Raw genomic sequence first — 20,126 nt, 5'->3', positions numbered from 1 at the left:
GATTTGCCTACACTTGTAACCAGGCAGGGTTTCCTTGGCACCATCCTACTTATTTTTGTTTGCAGTTGCTTTGCCTTGCCTACCTTTCTGTGAAATCAGGCCATCTCAAAAGCAACCGTGAGGAGTGTGTGGGCCATGTGCTTGCCTCCGGCTTAGAGCATGTCTTGGTTGTGTTGTTTTCAATAGGTTTCAGCAAAAGAAAGTGCTCAGGCAAATACTGAAGGTGCCTAGCACTCATTTTTCCTCCTTATAACCTGCTAATGAGCCTGCAGCAGCACAAGGAAACTTTGGATTAATTCATCCAGTGATCTGGAGCCTGTCCTGCAGAAAGAAGTGGAATATGTAGCTCCCTGTCATGGGTATGCTTAAGAGCTTACGTGCTTTGAAATTGACTTGGGGTCTGAGCCATCTGCAACCTTGTATTTGTCAGTGGCAGTATTTTCATGCTGCACCTGGGGCCCTGCAGGCTCCTGCTGGTGTCAGCTTTGTGTGCAGGTGGGGCAGGTATCAGCTCCATTTAGTGCACTTCTTGTTCTGTGCTGGCAGTGCCCCTCTGCTCTTCCGCTTCTTTCTGTGGATGTTAGGGCATCTGAAGGCAAAACGGAGTTGTTGGAGCTCACCACTGTATATAATCAGACATGATTGCTTAAACAAAAAATCCGCAGTTACTGAGTTCTGAGGTATTGGATAATGGACCTCATATGTTATTGAGACATTTCGTTGACCTTTAAGAATATGGCTTTGTGGTTAGGCATATTTATCATTCCTCTTGTATGCCCAGGATCCCCTGGATTTTGAGTGGAGCTACTGGGTTGAATGGGGAAGGGAACGTATACTGTTGCTTCTGGCTGGTCATCTGCTGGTATCGCAAATGTGCAGGCTCTTCATGGAGAAGGTATGTATGTATTTAATTCAGTGGTGAATTTCTGTGTGTTTTAGTTAGCTATGGGAATGGTAGGCCTGGCACTCTACTATGTATATAGAACAGTATACTTTTTTTTTTTTGCTTTAGAAATAAAGTTTAAAAATTGTTCATTGTTCTTTTTTTTTTTTTTTTTTTCTAACAGTATAAACCATGGTGCTTGATGGTGTATGGAATGGCTGCCTGCTGGTTTTTATTAGGAATCAAGGGCTTTGCGGTCATCTTGTTATACGCAGCTATTTCGTTTGCTGTGGCTCAGTTTCAGATATCGCTCCTGACATGGATGTGCTCTCTTGTTCTGTTGTCCACTTTACACATACCAGCTGTGGAAGAAGCTAAGGTAATTTCAGAAGCATGAATTAAGCATCAAATTAATTACAGTGTTATTTGTTGTTACGGTAGCCATCTTTTAGACCAACTACTGTCCCTTCAGTTGGTCGAAGCAGAGGTTGGCTTGAAAACCTTCAGGAAGTATAACTGCATATGGATCACGTGAGAGCTTCTACAGTTATAAATGTGGATACGTTCATAAGCATGATGAGCCCTCACTTTAGTGGGCTCTCTATGCCTTGAAAAAACACCCAAATCCACACTAAAGTGAAAGGTAGCTCGCTACAATAACACATAACCTGATTCATAATGGTGCGTGTGACTGAAGTCACAGTTACTGCTCTTTGGTCTTTTATATAACAGCTGACACAATCAGGTTAAATTCAGTGTACTGTACACGCTAGCCTGCTTACACGCATCTTCTAAAGCTTTGGCTATACTTCTTTGAAGCTGCCATCTCTAGCTCTTGCATTTGTCAGGCACATCTTTGTTCCCTCCTTTCTCTTTGTTCTATATTGAAGCTGCAGATCCTGCAAGACTCTCAAACAGCAAACAAGAGGAGTGAAATTGGCGGTGGTCTGATGCTTGAGAAATGCCCCTGCGGTTTTTCTGAAGGAGGACTACCAACGTAATGTTGGTAGCTTGAAAGGCTTTAGCCTGTGATCAGGCATAGAATTTTGGCTGATGATAAGAAAAAAGCACAGCATCAATTATACAGTGCGTAAACTCTGTAGTACACACCTAGATTAAGAGAGGTTTTCAGAAACAGGAATTGGGATGTTGCAGCCGTGCCTGTGAATACATTTTCACAGCACAAGCATACACTAGCACCTTGCTGTGAGGTTGGCGACTGGAGATGAAAACAAAACGTGAGCCTTGCTCTAATGCATATGAATTTGATAAATTGAAAATGTGTGAATATATCAAAGACCTTAACTGAATTTTTGGTGGTTCTTCTTTTGAAAAGAAGTGGTGACAAGACATTTGTTCAGTGTCAGTGGCCTGACTCCCGAGTCTTGTTTTCCTTCACTGCCACAGAGGCATGTTTTCACACTCTCAGTGACTTCCAGCCTGTGTTCAGAAAATAAATGACTGTCCCTGTATCAATTATTAAATACAGGGTAACTGAGAAAGAAATGGGAGACAGGTTTACACTTCTCTCTTCCTATCTTACCTACTGATTGGTCTTTCTTTTTCTGAATATTGTTGCCGAAGTATTTTTCTCAGACTTCTTTCTCTCTCTTTTGGTCAGACCCAGCAGCACATGAGATTATCCTTCGTTATTTAAGTATGTAGCGGAAACTGGAGTTAAGATCTGGGGCAAATGTGTTCTTTCATTAATAGCCTGTAGATATTATTAGAAAGTGATACGGATTTCCCCCCCACACCTGGTTTATAGAGCTGGCAATCCATGCTACAGAGTGGTATCCACATGGTTGTGGCTTAAGGATACCGCTAGGAAAGCTGATGAACAAGCCTTCGTTGTTTATTTGGGGTAGCCTTTGTATCTACTGTAAACATCTCTATCTATTGCCCAGAAATTGGCAACGTCCCTGTTTGCTGATACAGTTTTTGGAAAGATTCTGTTCGTTATTTTGAACGTTAGGTTGCATCTTGGATAGCAGAAGCCAGCACTTGCATTCCTTAAAAGCAAAGTCTGCTGCTGAGGCATTACTCAAAAGCCAGTTCAAACTTGTTGGTAACTTGCATGAAATGAAATACCGAATACCTTGCAGGAATGAAATACCGTATCTTCTAAATGTTAAATTATTTGTACTTACTCTGAAGGAATTGATATGTGACTTTGGAAGGAATGACTTCACAAGGATACTGAAGACTGTGCAAGCAATACAGAATTACATCCCAGTTCTTTTATTAAGCCATGTGCTCTTGATGTAAGTTTGTCATCCTGACAGAAGGAATAGTTTGGAATTCTACAGTCACAGCAGCAGGTCAAAATTTCGCTTGACAATATGGATACTACACTGGACATGCATTTTAAATTGTCCTCTCTTTCACCTTCCTTTGAAGCATATTGCTGAGTGACCCACATGTTGTTACTTTTCCCCTCTTATGAATTATTTTTGTTTCTGGCTATTTTTTCTTGTTCTCTTTTACTTGGTTTGTGGTTTGGAGTAAAATCCTGGAGATTTGGAAGGACTGTTGTGACACAAATAAGGTGTTTCCCTTCCTTTTCCACTCCAAATGCTGATGGCTGTTAGTGGAAGTCTTCCAAATACTTACCGACTGTTTCTGCTTGCTTTTTGTTGCTGTTACTCAGATCCATGCCCTTTTTGTATAAGACTGTTTTTGTTTGTGCTATTGCTAACTACTTGTGTATGGTGGGATCTGCTTCATTTTGCTATGGATGAGCTTGTGTCCCTTTAATTTCTTTTGTCAGACTTCTTTAAATTTCTCAGATGCCTGTGAGACTGAGACACCAACACATCCTCTGTTCTGTCCATTGAGAGTAGTGCTGTACATAACATCCACATGATTAATCATTTGGAAAACCCACAGATATTTTTCTGTCTTCCTGTTGGTCTGCTCATTAGGATTTCAGTTTGAAAAATCCACTTCGCCCCAGTGTTGGGGTTTGGATTTGAGATCTGGATTTCTGATGCTTCTAGAAATGTGGTTTGGCCTCACCATACTTAATTGTAATTTATGGGTAGTTGTGGATGTTCCTCTCAGTCATGCTGATCAATGCATTGAGATGAAATTATGTGCCTTAATGTGGAAGGATTACCCCATGGGGATGGAGCATGATAAATACCATGCTAGTCCTCTAGTAAACATATTTCTCCTTTGTTAGAGGTATAATCATACCAATTTAAAGTGCTGGTTTTTGGGGTTCATATCCAGGAGTTGCTCAGTCAAGACTAACAGGATCTTAACTGGTGTCTGCAGGCTTCTACATGGAAATGAAGACTGTTGCTCTGACACTTTCATTTATACCAAAAAGTTGTTTGCTTGCTACTGTTTGGTGCAAACTCAGTTATCCTGTTTCACTAATGCTTTTGGCAATACAGATTTTAGGAAAAATGCTTCTTAGTTGTGTAGAAATGTCATTCTTGCATTTATTTGGACTAAGAGAAAAAAACTAGGAATATGTTGTAAGGTTTGTTCTAATTTTGAGGGGGAAGGAAGATGAGCTGGTAGGGTCTTTTCATGTGGTATAGGTAGATTTTTGTCTCACTGAGAGATGAAGGGGCTTCTCAAGCCCACTGCAATACAAATATAATCAGACAAATTTGCTGATTTTTTTTTGTGATGGGTGTGTATCAATATACGTATATAAAAATATATGGTTTTTTTGTTGAAAATGTGTGACAGGGAATATCATAAACATGGCAAAGGGTCAGAAAAATCTTCCTAGCCTTGGGCTTCCTAGTGAGTGTTTCAATCTCTTGAGATCTGAATTGCAGCCTTGGCTTCAGTCCTAGTAGCTCTTTAGTTATCAATACGATTGCCAGCTATTTTGGATACTCTATTACTGGACAAAACCTGAGGGGGGGAAAAATGGCACTGCTGTGAGAAAAGCTCTCCTAATTTCACAGTTCTTCAAAATGTACTACAGTTTGGAATTAAGCTGTTATAATTTTCTGCCCTCAGCAGCTCATTCAGCAGCCAGTGCTCACTCTTCGGATGTTAGCGATGTTCACTTCAGACATTCATTCTGGCCTCTGTTAGCTTTAGTTACTTTCTGTTGCTAGTGACCTGAAAAGTCAGGGTCTTGGTTGGTAACATTGTCTTGGAATTTTAAAACCATAGCATTGCACCATTATGAGCTGACTTTGTTTTGTCTTACAGAGAAAGTGGTACGACACTGAAAATGAGTATTATCTGCTTCTCTTCACGGTGTCTGTCCGTTGCCTCTTCTACACAAGTTTCAGCCTGGAATACTGCTGGCACGAACCTGCCCAGAAATCATCACATTCGTTCCTGTGGATGCTGGCATACGTGTTTTACTATCCCTTGTTCCACAACGGACCCATTATGAACTTTGATGAATTTAGTAAGCAGGTAAGAGTATTTTTAAGACCATGCAGTTACAGACTTCCAGTGCATCCATGTCTGAGTCAAATTTAACTAAGAAATATTGAAGAAAATGGTGATCTCTTTTCAGCTGCCAAGTCTAGACACAGAACCTATAGCTTATTAAAAGTAGATTAGATGTGATGGGTTTTTCATATTTTTTTTTCATATTTTGAGAGATTTTAATAATGATCATGAGGAAAATTTTAGGTAGATGATGATTCTTTCACCCTTGAAATAATATGAAGAGATATTTCATACCCTGAGATACTTTTTTGTAGTGTATTTCAAAAGGTAGGTTGCAGATGACTCCGAGTTTTTCTAGTTACATTTTTGACAAAATGGATGTTGATGAGACTTCGAAAGAGAAGGTGTCCCATTAGGGACATTAGTATGTATTTGTCCCTTTCTTGGCGAGTGTTGAAGTAAGCTGCTTGCAAAAGGGAAGGCTGTGCATGGAAACAAATCTTAAGTCTTCGTGTTTACATGCCAACCATGAAATAATAGTGAATTCGTATGAGGCTGATAATTAACATTGAGAATATATTTGGTTGGTTGATGGAAAAAATGTCAAAATAAGCTTTTATATCTAGTGATTGGGTGGAGAGAGGTTGATTGGACTCTTCTGTTAGGGAGAAGGTAGAAAGAAACGAAATAGTTACTGAAAGCTGACAGTAATCTTCTCTATTAGACTCTTTCCTTTGGAAATAAATATTTTTCTTTCAACTAGTTACTTCAAAAAAAAACCTACAGAAAAGATGTTTTCATGTGTGTTGTAGCTTCCATAAAAATGTATCTATAACTAATTCTATAATACTTTTCTTATTTAAATGATTTCACTTTCTGTGTAGTCTTTAGATAATTAGGATAGTTTGGCCGTCTAAAATAATATTCCTCATAATTTTGATAATATCGAATAATATTATGAGAACATGAAGACTGGACAGTTTGGAGTGAATCACTGGGAATGTGATAGTGTCCTGCATGCCAGCTTGAAGACAGCCCTCCTTTCCCCACCAGTTTAGAAGCTGAAATTCTTCTGCCCTAGGATATATTTTTTTTTGTCTGACACTTTATTGCTTTTCTTGTTTTCTTGCACACTTAAGTAAGCAATGACATAACCATCAATGATGTTTATAGCTAACATTTGGGTAAAGTGGATGAGTGGATGGTTTAAGCTGAAACAGGAGTTTTATGGTTTGTATATAGGTGTCTGTGTATTGCTTCTGTTCATTTTTGGAAAGTTTCTGTTGAAACTGTAACAAATAGAGACTTGGGTTTATGAAAGTGAAAACTGAGATTATAGTGAGCACAAGTGGCAGGTCTGATACTCATTTGTATTCAATAGCTCTGGAAAATGCAAGGCTAAATTCTGTTATCCCTGGACAAGACGTAGAAAAAGTCTGTGGGACTTTTTTTACTTATCTGAAGTCACAGTTTATCTAGACTGACGGGAAGCCTAAGTAAATGTTTGGTTTCATGCTTTTGTGACTAGTGAGTTCCTGTCATTTAGGTGGATGATTTTGGTCAGATATCTACTTTGATCATAAAATTTATACTACGGTATTGTTTCCCAAGTTTGACGCAAATTATCATTCCTGTGTTGTTTTTTTTGTTGTGTGCGTGGTAGGGGAACTCCTCTGACGACACATTTTTTTTTTCCATTAAAAAAATATTTGCCTTTTTAAAAACATGGCAAATCTTAGTTTAACCCTGGTTATCATGGGCAGTTGGTGTATAACTTTAATACCAAAAAAGATTCTCTTGTGCAGCTCCTCTTTGCTACATCAGACATACCCAGTAGTCAGCACTTCAGAAAAGTCTGATTAATCCCAGTTCATTGAGGTTGCTGCTTTCTGCCAGTGAAGAAACACTGATAAAAGTGAGGTCTTGCATTGGTTGCTTAATATGCAAATAATATAGAGGTGAAGTTGTGAAGGACGTGGTCGCTCTGGTGAAGGCAAGCAATCAGATAGCTTTTGTTACTGCTGCAGCACATGGGATCTTAAGGCACCACGGAGATACTGGTGTATTGAATGAGGCCAAAGCTGTTTGATGCGATTGAGTGGCAATTCACCGTGATCCGCGATCCAAGGAGTGGTGGGAACTTTTGCGCCGTGCCTGTACTTTTGGGAGAGCTCCAGAAAAGGTGTCCTTGTAGCTGAGTCAGCCTGGAAGGATCGGCTCCACTTGCCTTCCGCTGCAGCAGGAAACGTCTGATTCCTTTACTAAAAGCCCTTAAGCTTTTGTGAATCATACAAATGAAGTAGGAGAGGCAAGGTAGGTCCCTAAATAGACACTAAAGTTCTGAGGCTGACTAATGCATTTGCATGCTTATTTTCCATTACATTTAATAGTAGGCAGGTGTCCAAATCCTCTCTGTATGTTTGAATATCTCAGCGTGAGTTCTTAAATGAACCTGGAGACTGGATGCTGTCAGGTAGGAAGCAGAGATGCCAAGATGCTCCCTGAGCTGTGACTGGAGGAAGTGTTATACAAATTAAAGGGGCAGAGTCAAGTGATCTTTCACCACTTTGAAGAAAAGTTGGTTTCTTCAAGTGCTTACTGCCAGTGAGATGTCATTAAGGGAGATGAGTCAGATAAGCAAAAGCATCTGTGAGACTGACAGAAGCGTGTAATAAGCAATCTTCCAGGCTTCACTGAGAACAAGCCAATCATCTGTGCATCTTTAATGCCCTTTTCAGGAAAAGACAACAACTGGGGGAAATGGGGACTAAAAGCCTTCAAATGAGTAAGATTGTTCTTCTGCTAGACTGACTTATATGGATACCCAGAAATTTTTCTTTACTGTTTATTGTTTTATAGCTTTTAAATTGTGTTAAATTCCACCTATATTCCTGTACTGCAAACAGAGAGAAATGATTTTTCTCAAGGAGTGTTTCAGAACATGTAGAACAGTCATGTTTCAGAACATCCAGACTGTGAGTAGAGGGCAGCTTGGAGCTAGCTGTCTGCAAAAACTGTGTGTGGAGTCTTGAAATGAAACTTAGCTCATCTGGTACAGCTCAGTAAAGACCTGGGCGAAGCCTGTCTGTATTCTTGGTTTGAGACAGAGTGAGGGGAAAAACGAACATGGAGAATGGGATGCGTATATTTGCATTACGTTGTCATTTAAATATGCACAGACCTGTTCTGTTAAAGCCATAAAGAAGACAAAATATTGAACAATTTGTTTCTTGGTGTATGTCAAAATGCATGAAAAAGTATTCTTAGAAGAGTCACGTCATCAACTTGACAGCTGAGGTTAGAGAAGAGTTTTGAAGATAGCAGCTCTCGGCAGTTTGTTCAAAGCACACAGTACAAAAAATGTGTTTATTGCTGCTATCAGAAAAGGAGATGGAGAACTGCAGAAGCACTTAACTGAAGCTGAGACTGAGAAGAGGATTCCTGCTCAGTGTGCTGGAAAGCAGAGGTATTGAAAGTGGAAGCAGAGAAACTGTTGTATGAATAAAAAAGGTTAATAATAATGTTGGTAATTTGCATCCACTGCTAGACAGGAATGAAAGCCGTGGTATTTCACCAATGGCCTTACTTAATTTCTGGGTAGAAGCAGAACATACCAGTTCTTGTTATGGATGTGAAGTTGAATTGTGTGAATACCTGTGATTAAATGGTAGTCTCCGAAATGTCATCTAGTTAGTACAAATTTATCTATAAAATTAGTATGCTGCTTCATTTTCAAGTGAACAGAGCTAACTGCAAGGTAGGTATATTGTAGCACAATGTACCTTAATAGCATTAAGCTTTAATAGCATTAAGATGATTGGGATTTTGAGGAGGTTTTTGTCCATGCAGATGGGTGGGTTGCTTATGTATGTGCATTGTTGGTGTCCACTTAAAGACTGAAGAATGTGACTTGGCATACATGCAATGACAGATGAAAAAAATAATTTTGAGGCAATCCTATCTTTCTGCTATTTCATCATATTCACTTTTTACTGTGGAAAGAAGTTAAAGTAATAGTATACCAATTTGTTTACTATAGTTAGCATGGTAAGAATCTTCTGGGGTATCCTGAGAAACGTGTCAGCTGCAAAACTTTGTCTTACCTGATTTTTAACTTGCACTTAGCTGGCATTTGCTCAGCATGTCACATAGGTCTCACTGACCTTGGTGATGCTACAGGAGAAGAATGAAGAGCTGTTCTCAGGTAGTCAATCCAATACAGGTGGCAGAAGTTTGAGATATTTTTGAGCAAGCAGTTATTTTTTCTGTATTTGGTAGCATTGCTGCTTAGAAAATATTATTCTTCACAGATGTAGTATCTTTAAACTTTTTTTTTCCATTATCCACAGATATTAAGTACAGGAATTAAGAAATGCATATCTCTTCTGGATTCTGTTAAGATTAATAACACGTGGCTGTTTCTACAACAGATTTGTTCTTTAAGACTTGAGAATGATTAATGTAACCTCAGGACCAAAACATTTGTTTGATGCAGGGTACTTTCATGGTTGGTCATTGGGATTGGACCTGCCTGGTCTGTAGGCTGCTTGGACAGTTTGACCAAGTAGTCCTTCTAATACTCTGTAGCAGATGGTGTTGCTTTTTTTGTTGTTTTTGTTGAGCTCCCAGAGTGTCTGCATACCATGATGTTTGTGCCTGCCTGCAGAAGGAAGGACAGGGCATTTTCCTGTGTGAGACTTGTTACTGATGACATACTTCTGGAAATGGAATAGCATTGTCAATTCAAGATGTTTTAGTTCTAGCAAATTTTTACAAGAATTTGAAGGGGATGCGCTTTCTCTGAGAATTTAACAACATGATAGGAATGAGCCAGGGGTACCGACTTTTTGCGTGTGTTTTTTTAGTAATTCTCATGATGTCAGGGAATTTTCACAAAACTTGCAAGGAAAAATAATTCACAGTTACATGGTAAGATTCTTCTGTGAAAGCTCCATGTTTTCTTTTAATCCTTTTGTCCAGGTTAGGTGGGCAGGTTGATATTTCTACTTTTTGTAAGTACTTCTTTGTAAGTACCTTCTTCCAAGCCTTTTAGTTTGCTCTTGTATGTCCCTTTCTTTCTGTTATGTGTCTCTGTGTGAACAGACCTCAGAATACCAAGTGCCATTAGAAGACATGCAGAAAAAAAGAAAGTAAAGAACATATTTTATTATCCTGTGCTTCATGTATTTATTATGGTATATTCCATACTTAAAACTGCAAATAAATGTATGCTTATTCCTGGGTAGATACTTTTGTCTGGATTAGATGCTTAGGAACTTGTTCGTGTGGTCAGAGTCAGCTTTTAATAAACTCCTCTGAAGTTTGACAGCCTTCCAGAAATAAAGTGGCTGTTGCCAAGGCAGCCCTTCCTCAGGCCATCCTGAAAGTGATGACATTCTGGGTAATGGACCTTAGGCCTCCTGGCAGTATATTTGTTTGGCAGCAGCTGGTGACTGGGATGTAACTTCTGAAGTGACAGTGTAGGGACAAGAGAGCGACATCTTTTGCGTCATTGTACATTCAGAGAGATGCCTGTGGAATCAGGCCATTTAAACTGTCCATTTGGAATAAATGCAAAATGGAAGCAGGTAGAAAGATCATATGTTTAAAGCACTGGGCAGCATATAATAGCAAAGCAATCCAGAGACCCTTTGGCACCTGAATACTGTGAGGGAAGAGCAGTCTGGATCCCCCTGCATTAGGGTGCCTATTGTGGAAATTGCACCACACCAGCAGATGCCATTGCATTCCTGTACGGTTCAGCTACACAAGTAGTTTCTGCAATGCAGAGAGAATGGAAATGTCATCTGGAGGAAGGGAGAATCTCACTGCATGGGAATGGAACTGAATATTTTTAAATACTGCAGCTAGTCTTGAACTGGAAACTTGCTTGGCTTTGCTTACCTCTCAGTTTTCTACTTGCTGATTTCTACTTCTTAGTGAGTTTGAGAAAGAAGAAACCAGGCTCCATCGGTGTGCCTGGAATTCTCAAATGGGATGGTCAAATGCCCCCTTGATAGTAATGAATAGTAAATGAAACCTTTGAAATGAAATGAATAGTAAATGAAAAAAGGGAGGGGGTTCTTAAGATGAGTCTTCGAGTAAAACAGTCAGTTGTGTGTCATGTAACCTCTTTGGGTTTCTTCATTTAGATGAGGAAACAAGAAGCCTTCAGTTTGAAGACCAATGTTGGCATCTTAATCGTGGGCATAATTCGTATTTTCTTTTGGTGGTGCTTGGCTGAGCTAATGATACACCTCATGTATATCCATGCTATCTGCAGCAGTTCTCCACCTTTGGAAGCTGTGTCATACTGGGCCTTAGGTGAGTACATAAAAAACAGCAAAGAAATCATCCTTCTCCCCCCACTTCCAAGAACCCCAGTTTACTTTTATTTTTATGTCCATCTGTTAGTACTTATGAATAGTACATTATGGCCACTCACTGTCAGGAAGATGATTACAGACTATTCAGATAACATGCAGATTCTTTAAGGAGCTTACAGTTGAACTTGTTGAACTTATTGAACTGCTTCCAAAATTCAAGAACTTTTTTTTTTGTCTAACGTATGTGTGCATTTTTAGTCCTTACTTTTTTTTTTTAAACATACAAGTGGACATTTAAAACAAAAAAATTTGTTTAGTGTAGGGAAGAAGGAAGGGAGATGTTAAGAATCAAAACATCTCACACCCTTTATTGATCTCTTCTGTCTTTGATGTTCATATTCATGTTGAAACATAAAATGACTATACTTACTGAGAGTAGGGGGAAGAAATTAGAAACAAATTGGCCTGAAAGTAATTGTCTGTGCCTCTCCTTAGTTCATTTTTTCCTTCCTGTCTTCCTCTTCTGTCACCTCCCAGCAGCCTGGAATTTGATTAAAATGGTTAACTGTGAGGGCAAAAATGGGCGCTTATGAATGTAACATAATATGGTAAAAGCTTTGCTTGTGGGTATGTAGATAGAAACAGGCTAGCCTGTAAGCCACTTGGGTGCATGGTTTGTATGATTTTCCATTGTCCTGCTACATATATCACCGCGTAGGAGGAGAGGAAGCAGCAAAATGCCAAGTCTTAAAAGTGGGTTTGGAGAAAGCCTTGAAGTTTAGTGAATTGAAGGGGATGCCTCTTATTATATCAGCGAGTAGCAGGAACTGGTATCACATACTGGTGCGGTCCTGTCAAGCATTCATTAAAGTTCACTTAAGAGCAATGTGGTGGAAGAGGAGGACCTCTGCATGCCAGGCTTTGGCCGGTAGAGGGCAATGCGTGCGCACTCTCTCTCTGTATGTATGCATGTAGACACATTATATATAATTTTGTATACACATATATACTATGTATATAAAAAGAGACAGAGCAGTAAGCCTTAGTGGATTGTCTCCATGGTTCATTTCACTCCTCCCCACGCAGTCACCACTTAGGAAGCAGATTCTGAGTTTGCATCTCTGTTGTAAATATGAATTCACTGATGAATTGAATCAGCTAGCTCCCAGCATTGTCTGTATGTGTGACAGAAAGCTTTGTGGTGGTGTTGAGCATATGGAACCTGGTAAATACTGACCAGCTGACAGGGCAGGCAAGGTTACAGATTTAGGGACGGGGTATTCCAGGTTTGGTGTTACTGGCAGTTTCCTCCCTGCCTTGAAGAAAACCTCTAACTGTTGATTAAAACAACGGTGCGCAGTCACATGTTACTTTTCAGAGGAAAAAAAAAAAAAGTAGGCTGTATATTCATTTAATGGAGTTGAGTGTTATATCCTAAGAATTGAAGCTGGTTTCGAGCAGATGTTTAGAAAGTACTTCAAGGCAATTTCAGGTGATGAAAGCCTGTTTTGAAGCAAGTTTGGACTGTAGAAATAGTTTGGACTGTAGAACTGCTGGATCAAGATACAATCATTTGAATCGAGACAAGTGCCCTTTGGAGACCCTGCTTTAGAAGAACTATGTTCAGAGTGCAACCCCACACTTATTAAGCTTTGTCTTAGTAGTGAAAGCAGTTGCTTACATATGATAGTTCAAATAAGATTTTGTGGCAGAATCTATCTGCAGAAATCTATCACTCTTTAAAATTTTTTCTCTACAAGTTTTATCCCAGTAATTACACAGGCTGTCTTCTATCACTGATGTGTATAAGGGTATCTGATATTTTTCTACTGATCCTTACCTAGGTCATTATAGATCTTAATTATACTTCTATACCAGTTCTTGTACAGAGCCAAGCATTCCCCTCTGTTACTTTATATTCTGTGTTATTAAAACCAGTTATGTTGTATAATGGAGTCATGAGACCAAGAAGCTTGTTGACTCAAGAGGATTAACTGCGTGGTATATTAGCCTTCTCAACTACTATTTTTCATTTTGTTTCCCATTTAACCCACAGTAGCTTCAAGGTGGCATGGAACATCTACTTCCATCAGGTGATACATATTTGCCCCTTATAACAGGCTAAATTTTGGGGAAAAGGCGTTAGGCTGTCTTGTAATCAACCCTAATTAGGGAAATTGTAATTGCGCCTCCATTTTTCTTCTGGGACATCTTTGAATTATAGGCATTAAACACCAGCAATTCAGGTAAAGACAAGAGTGCTATGAGATTTTGCTCAAGGGATCTTAAAGGCATTGATGCTGGCCAGAATACACCTCAGAGAATCACAAAGCAACACGGTGTTCTGGATCGCTTTATGTAGTGTTCTTGTGAAGTGAGATAGCAAAGAAATAAAACCTGACTGAGTTAAGTTGCTTGTTTAAAAACTTCGCTGTTCACTGTTGTTAAACTTACATGGCCACAAATGGCAAGAAAAATGCTGAAGTTACCTAAAATAACATAACTAAGTGCATCGTTTTATTTGCCATCCAAATACACACACACACACACACACACACACACACACATATATAAAAAAAACATGGGACAATGTGTGACCATCCAATTAGAGAAATATTTTTCTCTTGTTTGGAAGGAATTAGACAAAAGTTTCTGGAAGCAACAATATACAAAAGAGTGCATGTATGTTTTTAATACCTGCAGTTAATCCAAAGATCCCCTTATGTCAAATGTTCAGGTTCTTTTCTCCATGCTATTTACAAGTCAGTACCTGCGTTATGGTAACAGCAGTCTTGCCTAGAGATGAGATTACCTCGTACTTTCTGATTAATTTGCAAATACATAGTTCTGTGTGTTCTCCTACTCTTCTGAATGTGAACATGTGGAAATCAGCAGAGAGTTTCTCCTGTCATAGAGGAAACCACCTTCTGTCCCAAGTAACCCAGCTGGGCTACGTGTTTCTTGTGACACTTATTGTCATAGTGTCTTAAAGGATCAGAGGCTGTTGTAGCCTTACTTCACCCTTGATTTGTTGAATATCCTCCAGTCTTTTTACTTCTGATGTAAACTATCTTCTCTTACTTCTGTGACCATCCTTGTTTCTTTGTCTGCTCTTTTTTATCGTGAGGATAAAGAGTCTCTGGAAGCAAAAGACAACAAAAGTACCCACCAAGCAGGAAATACATTCACACAATGTACACAGGGCTTGTAAAATTCTTTGCCACAAGACAGCATGGAGGCTAATGGTGAAAGCAGTCAGTGTTATATAATAGTAAGAATTCGGAAGAATTTCCCCCAAAGTTTGGAAGTGATAGTAGGTGTTTGTGTTGTGTCATAGCAAACTTTGACTGCAGTTCAAATATAACTGAGTAGTCTGTCATAGCCCCTGGAGCAGTTCTGGTAGTGTCCTCGGTAGTGGCGGTGATGGTGTTAGAAGTAGTGACGAGGTGCAGTAAGGTGCAGACTGGTGCAATGAGTTAGGAGAGTGTATTTTGTATTATTTTTTTTAGAGGAGTTTGAATGTGTCTTTGCGTGGAATTATTCGTGCTGAATGGCATTGTGAAACAGCGAGGTTAGACCATGGAAAAATGGTATATCAGTAGAATACTTTAAATCATTAGTTGGAAGGATCTTCCAGCGGTGAGGTAGGCCTGTGCCCTGCTCATAGCTGGTCTATTTAGGCCAACTTGCTGAGGGCTTTGTCCAGATAGGTCTTGAACAGCTGCCAGAATGGATGTTTCCCAACTTTTCTGGGCACCTGTTCTGGTATTTGACCAGTGTCACGGTAAACAAAAACTGCCCAGAACCAGAAAGTCCTTCAGACATGGTGAACTAATAGTGAACTGAAATTTCCCATGTTCCAACTTGTCTGTTACCTGTTGTCGTATTGCTATGCACTGGCTCCGTCTTTGTAACCTCTGCTCAAGATTTAGGCAGCAATAAGGCTCCTGTAAACCTTATTTACATAAACCCAAACAAACTCACTTTTCTCAGCTTCTGTTTGTATGTCATGTGCTCTATCCCCAACTGTCTTAGTGATTCTCTCTGCTGGACTTGCTCCAGTATGTCAGTGGTTTTCTTGTGAGGGCAGAGCCCACAGCTGGACACAACACGGCAGCTGCAGCCTCACAAGTGCCAAACAGAGGGAAAAGATCACTTCTCTGGACCTGTCACCTTCAGGTCCCTCCGAACAGCAACCCTTCCCTTCGGTGTGTTGCCCGCTCCCTCAGCTTGGTGTCACCAGCAAACTTGCTGAATGTTCACTCTGTTTTGTCGCCCAGGTTGCTAATGAAGACAGTGAGTGGTACTGGTCTCAGCTGTGGTCTCTGAGGGGATGCCACTAGTTACTGGTGGCCAACAGCTGTGCTTTGCATCACTGATCACTGCTATGCTTTGAGCCTGGTAGTCCCAGCCAAATTTTCTTACACGTTATCTACTTATACAAACCATGTCTCACATCTCTGGTGATAAGGAAGCTATGGCAGAATGTGTGAAAGTTGTCGCTGAAGTCAAGGTGCACAACATCTGTGCTCCTCTCTCTGTGTTGAGAGCACCCCTTGCTTCATACTGAAAGCAGTGACATTGGTGAGGCATCATGTTCCCTTGGTAAACCCCTTTCTTTGTTCCCATTTAGTTTCTTGTCCTTGATGTGTTTATAAATGGCTTCTAACAGGATTTGTTACACAAGTTTTCCAGGGACTGAAGTGTTGTCTCAGTTATTGGGTAAGTGAAGCCTTTCACTTGAGTAGTTACTGTACTATAGATGGAACAACTGCTATAATTGAAATATTTTGTGAATTCTCTTCAATGGCTGTTTTGTGCAGTTTGTATTTGTAGTGGACAAGCTTCTGGGTCTTAATGTGGGTGATAATAACACTGGAAACTGTGAGCAGAAGACTAAAGACAGTGTATGTGTAGTTCATCTAAAGGTAAAATCTTCAATTTTCTTCCCATCATCTGTGTTTTCCTGGATTACATCTTTCCCTACGTTTCCTAATTTGTGCCTGGCAGTCACTGGAGTATACCTTTTATCAGAAAGGCAGCTTACTTTCGTGCCTTGTGAATCAATGAGTTGTGGAAGTACGTAGTCAACAACCTGCACTGAGACAGAGCAAGTTGCATCCCCTATGCATCAGTCTTTAATGAGTAGAAAAGTAAGTGCCTTGTTAAACTAAGGTTCCTGGATTTTGGGGAGTTTAAATGAAAAATGGTTGGAGTCCTTGTTGGAGGGTCCTGTGAAGAACAGCAGTTTTGTAAAATTATTCTTCATGTTGTTGTTGTTGTTATTACATAGAAGAGATTTTCTACTGAAAGAGAAAATGAACATTCATTATTTAAGTTCTTCAGGCAATACAAAATCGATAGTATGATTCAATTTTTTCCATTTTGAAAAATTATTTTTAGCTGGATTTCTGCCAGCTAAAATGTGAAAAAAAACCTGACCTTAAGTTGCATGCACCTCTGCCATTGGCTAAAACTACAAAGAAAACTATTACGGATTTGTCTTTTCAGGCAATCTCCTCCTCTGCTCCGTACTGCAACACTCACGTGGCCCATAAATGTCACAATTTCTTCTACCACATATTGCTCCTGACACGTAAATTTTGTTTAGTGTTTCCCACATGCTGCTTTAAACTTCTGTGCTTATCTAGCATTGAGCTTGGGCTGGTCATAATGCAGGAAGAATTCAGTTCTGAAATGGGAGGGCCTCATGAGCTGCCATGCTGGCAGTGGTACTGTTTTTGATACCAAAAGGGTTGGAGCTCAGGTGCCTCTGATTATTTTCAGTGCAGCAGAACGATGGGGAGAGAGCGGTATCAGAGATAACAGCAGAATAGATTTTGCTGTTTTTGATGTCACCTTTCAGACTGACTGCTCATGTCCAGAGTGGCTGAGATGTTTTCATCTGACTGACTGCAGCATTACACGGGCCGCTAGTTCAGATACTGGAATGCAAATGCCACATGCATTAGCAAAAATCTGCATTGTACTGGTCTGAAGAAAGTGTAATTTCCTGTTGCATTCACAGTCATGTTCTGTTTTACCAGTGGCTCATGTTCGTTAGCAAGAATAACATCTAAAAGGAGACATTAGTCTCCTACGTGGAGGAGGAGGTGAGAGCTGGCTTTGGTTAGAAGTGCTTTTAGATATGCAAATGACTCTTTGGGGTACCTTTAGATATAAATAAATTCAGGTCATCTTCTGTATCTCCTATTATGTCCTTTTAAAAATACATTTGAGCAGGAATTTGTATGTATGTGTATTTTGTGTCAGAGGTGTTTCTTTGATGGAGAGATGCGTGCATGTGCGATGAGTGATCTTTGGCCTTGCTGTATTGGTCTTAACCATGTGCTGTTTGTTCTTTCTAGTGAAGCATGTGCAACTTACCGTGCTGGTTAACTATCATTATTTTTATTATTAATTAGGTTCCAGCGCTTTGAAAGGAAATTCCCTTTGAACATCATGCCACTTATATAAAAACAATCTGAAGTGATAGGATCTGCTTAAAGGTGGAGCCATCTGCTTGAATTTGTAGTTGGTGAATTTCATTTTTGATTTGTTAAAAGAAGTGCATGTAGGTTTCTCTTTGAGAAAGTAAGACCTACAGAGCAGTCTGTGCAAGTCAGATGCAGAGTGCTCTTTTGGATATGTGTGGTTCTTTTTCTAATAAGCCTATAAATAGGAAAATGAGTTTGAGTTCATTCTTAAGAGGCACTAAGTGTTTTGCTATTGAAACTAGGGTGTCTGTGCATCCATCTAAATAGTAATGAACCACTAACAAAGTAATCTGAGATTTTTTTTTATCTTGCAAGATACTGCTAAGGAAAATCTGATTAAAATATGTGGCATCTTTCTGTCTGCTTTGGAAACTGGAGTATAAACATGATTCAGAAATCTTAATAAGATTTTATTCTCTGAAACATTGGGTAGTTAGTTCACTGCTTTAAAAAAGTAGTGAGGGAAAATGCTAGATTTTTAAGTCCCCCTGCAGACTAAAATTTCAGATAATATTATTAGTTAACCTACTTTTATGGTTAGTCTGTTACTCACGTGGTAACTGCCGATATATTTAGAGAGTTCTTTCCCACAAATATTAGAACATAATGCCTACTGTAGGTGTTTGAGAGTATTTAAGGTAGGTAGGTAGCTTTCAGGTATGTCTGTCCTTTAAAAGTTTTCTGGTTTTCTTTTTTAAGTGATCTGGAAGACCTGTCTGTGCCAGACCTTCAGCCTTGTTTAAGCAACTTCACTTTGGCATCATTGCATCTGTTCAACTTTGTTGTCTTAAAAGAAGTACGCAGCATTCAGGGCAAACATTGTGGGATGGACTTTCCTGTCACCGCTCCATACATTTTGGATTTTTATTCTCATGTACTCTTGAAGGCTGGGCTGTGAAGCCAGGCTGCATGAATCCCGGTAATATTTTCTTTCTTTCCATCGTTCATCTTGATTTTGTGAGCCGGCACCTCTTTCAAAGCACTGCCAAGCAGCAGTGAAAGACGCTGCTGAGCAATACAAGCCTAATTATTAACTGCATTGGTTTCTGTTTGTTAGTTAATGAAATTAGGGTGCTTATTGTACTGTCCTCTTTTGCAGTGGATAGGGGCAAAGTAACTGAACTGAGCAGTTACTTGTGTGGTAATTCACGTTAGTGCAGCTTGTACAAGAGGGTGCTGTTCCCCTGACCAGGGGACAGGGCAGTACCAAATCGAGAAGGTCAGAGTCGGTCCTGCCGTGGGGCTCTTGTCAGGGAGGAGAGCGATGCTAGGAAGAAGATGCTGTAGCCCAGCACACAAAGCTTGCCAATAATCATGCTGTTATTGGTTGAGTAAAGAGAATTTTATTTGTCAAGGAATCCATGCATCATATATATATATATATATATATATATATATATATATATATATAAATGCATCCATTTGTGAGGAAATCCATGCATCATATGTATGTATGTGTGTATATATATATTTCCTGTAAGAGAGGAGATGCAGAAAATATGAGAAAGGGTAAATGACCCCCAAAGCTCAATATTTTGAATTTGATGATATGGCCACAAGTTCTGAGCCATTGTAAATGTCTGTTTCTTATTAGACCTATGCCGTGTGTCAGTAACCCTTTCAAAATGACTGCATATTTGTCTGATATGTGTTTTCTAGTTGTACCTGTCCTGTTTATTGACAGAAACAAGCATCTACAATCGTTAATGTTGCAGGTCAGTGTAGCTGTGAAAAAGGGAAATTTGTGCAGTCAGGCTCATGCATCACCAGTAAAACTGAAAGCTCAGTTAAAATTCTTGACCATAAATACGTTTTGGTGATGTTTTATGGACAGGAAAAATGGTTTTTAATCCCTATATGAATATTTTCTGTCATTAACTTATAGAGATGATCTAGGTGATAATTTCTGTCAAAAATTATTATACAAACAAAACCAGCCCTGTGAATATTTTAATTATTCTTAAAACAAAGCACTAATAAAGTTATGAAATGCAGTTTTGGAGTAAATTTAAAGAAGGTAAAACTTTGCTGAAGGTCTAGAAATGT

General features: G+C 39.4%; 1 protein-coding gene across 4 annotated transcripts in view; it reads left to right on the top strand.

The window, feature by feature from the left end:
• The window catches only part of HHAT (hedgehog acyltransferase), a 166,400-nt gene that overhangs the window by 4,510 nt on the left and 141,764 nt on the right, over nucleotides 1-20,126 (top strand). For 3 of the 4 annotated variants that reach the window (XM_080586363.1, XM_080586361.1, XM_080586362.1), the window contains exons 4-7: nucleotides 782-895; nucleotides 1,068-1,262; nucleotides 5,066-5,278; nucleotides 11,410-11,581. In XM_080586363.1, coding sequence (XP_080442489.1) covers nucleotides 782-895; nucleotides 1,068-1,262; nucleotides 5,066-5,278; nucleotides 11,410-11,581 — 694 coding nt within the window. Of the gene's footprint in view, nucleotides 1-215; nucleotides 360-781; nucleotides 896-1,067; nucleotides 1,263-5,065; nucleotides 5,279-11,409; nucleotides 11,582-20,126 lie in introns of those variants that run through there. The other variant, XM_080586364.1, reaches the window with a different exon arrangement.

This window comes from Anser brachyrhynchus (genome assembly GCF_964034855.1).
Source record: "Anser brachyrhynchus genome assembly, chromosome: 3".
Taxonomy (NCBI): domain Eukaryota; kingdom Metazoa; phylum Chordata; class Aves; order Anseriformes; family Anatidae; genus Anser; species Anser brachyrhynchus.
The sequence above is the reverse complement of the archived record's forward strand: the minus strand, read 5'-3'. Positions and strand labels throughout refer to the sequence as shown.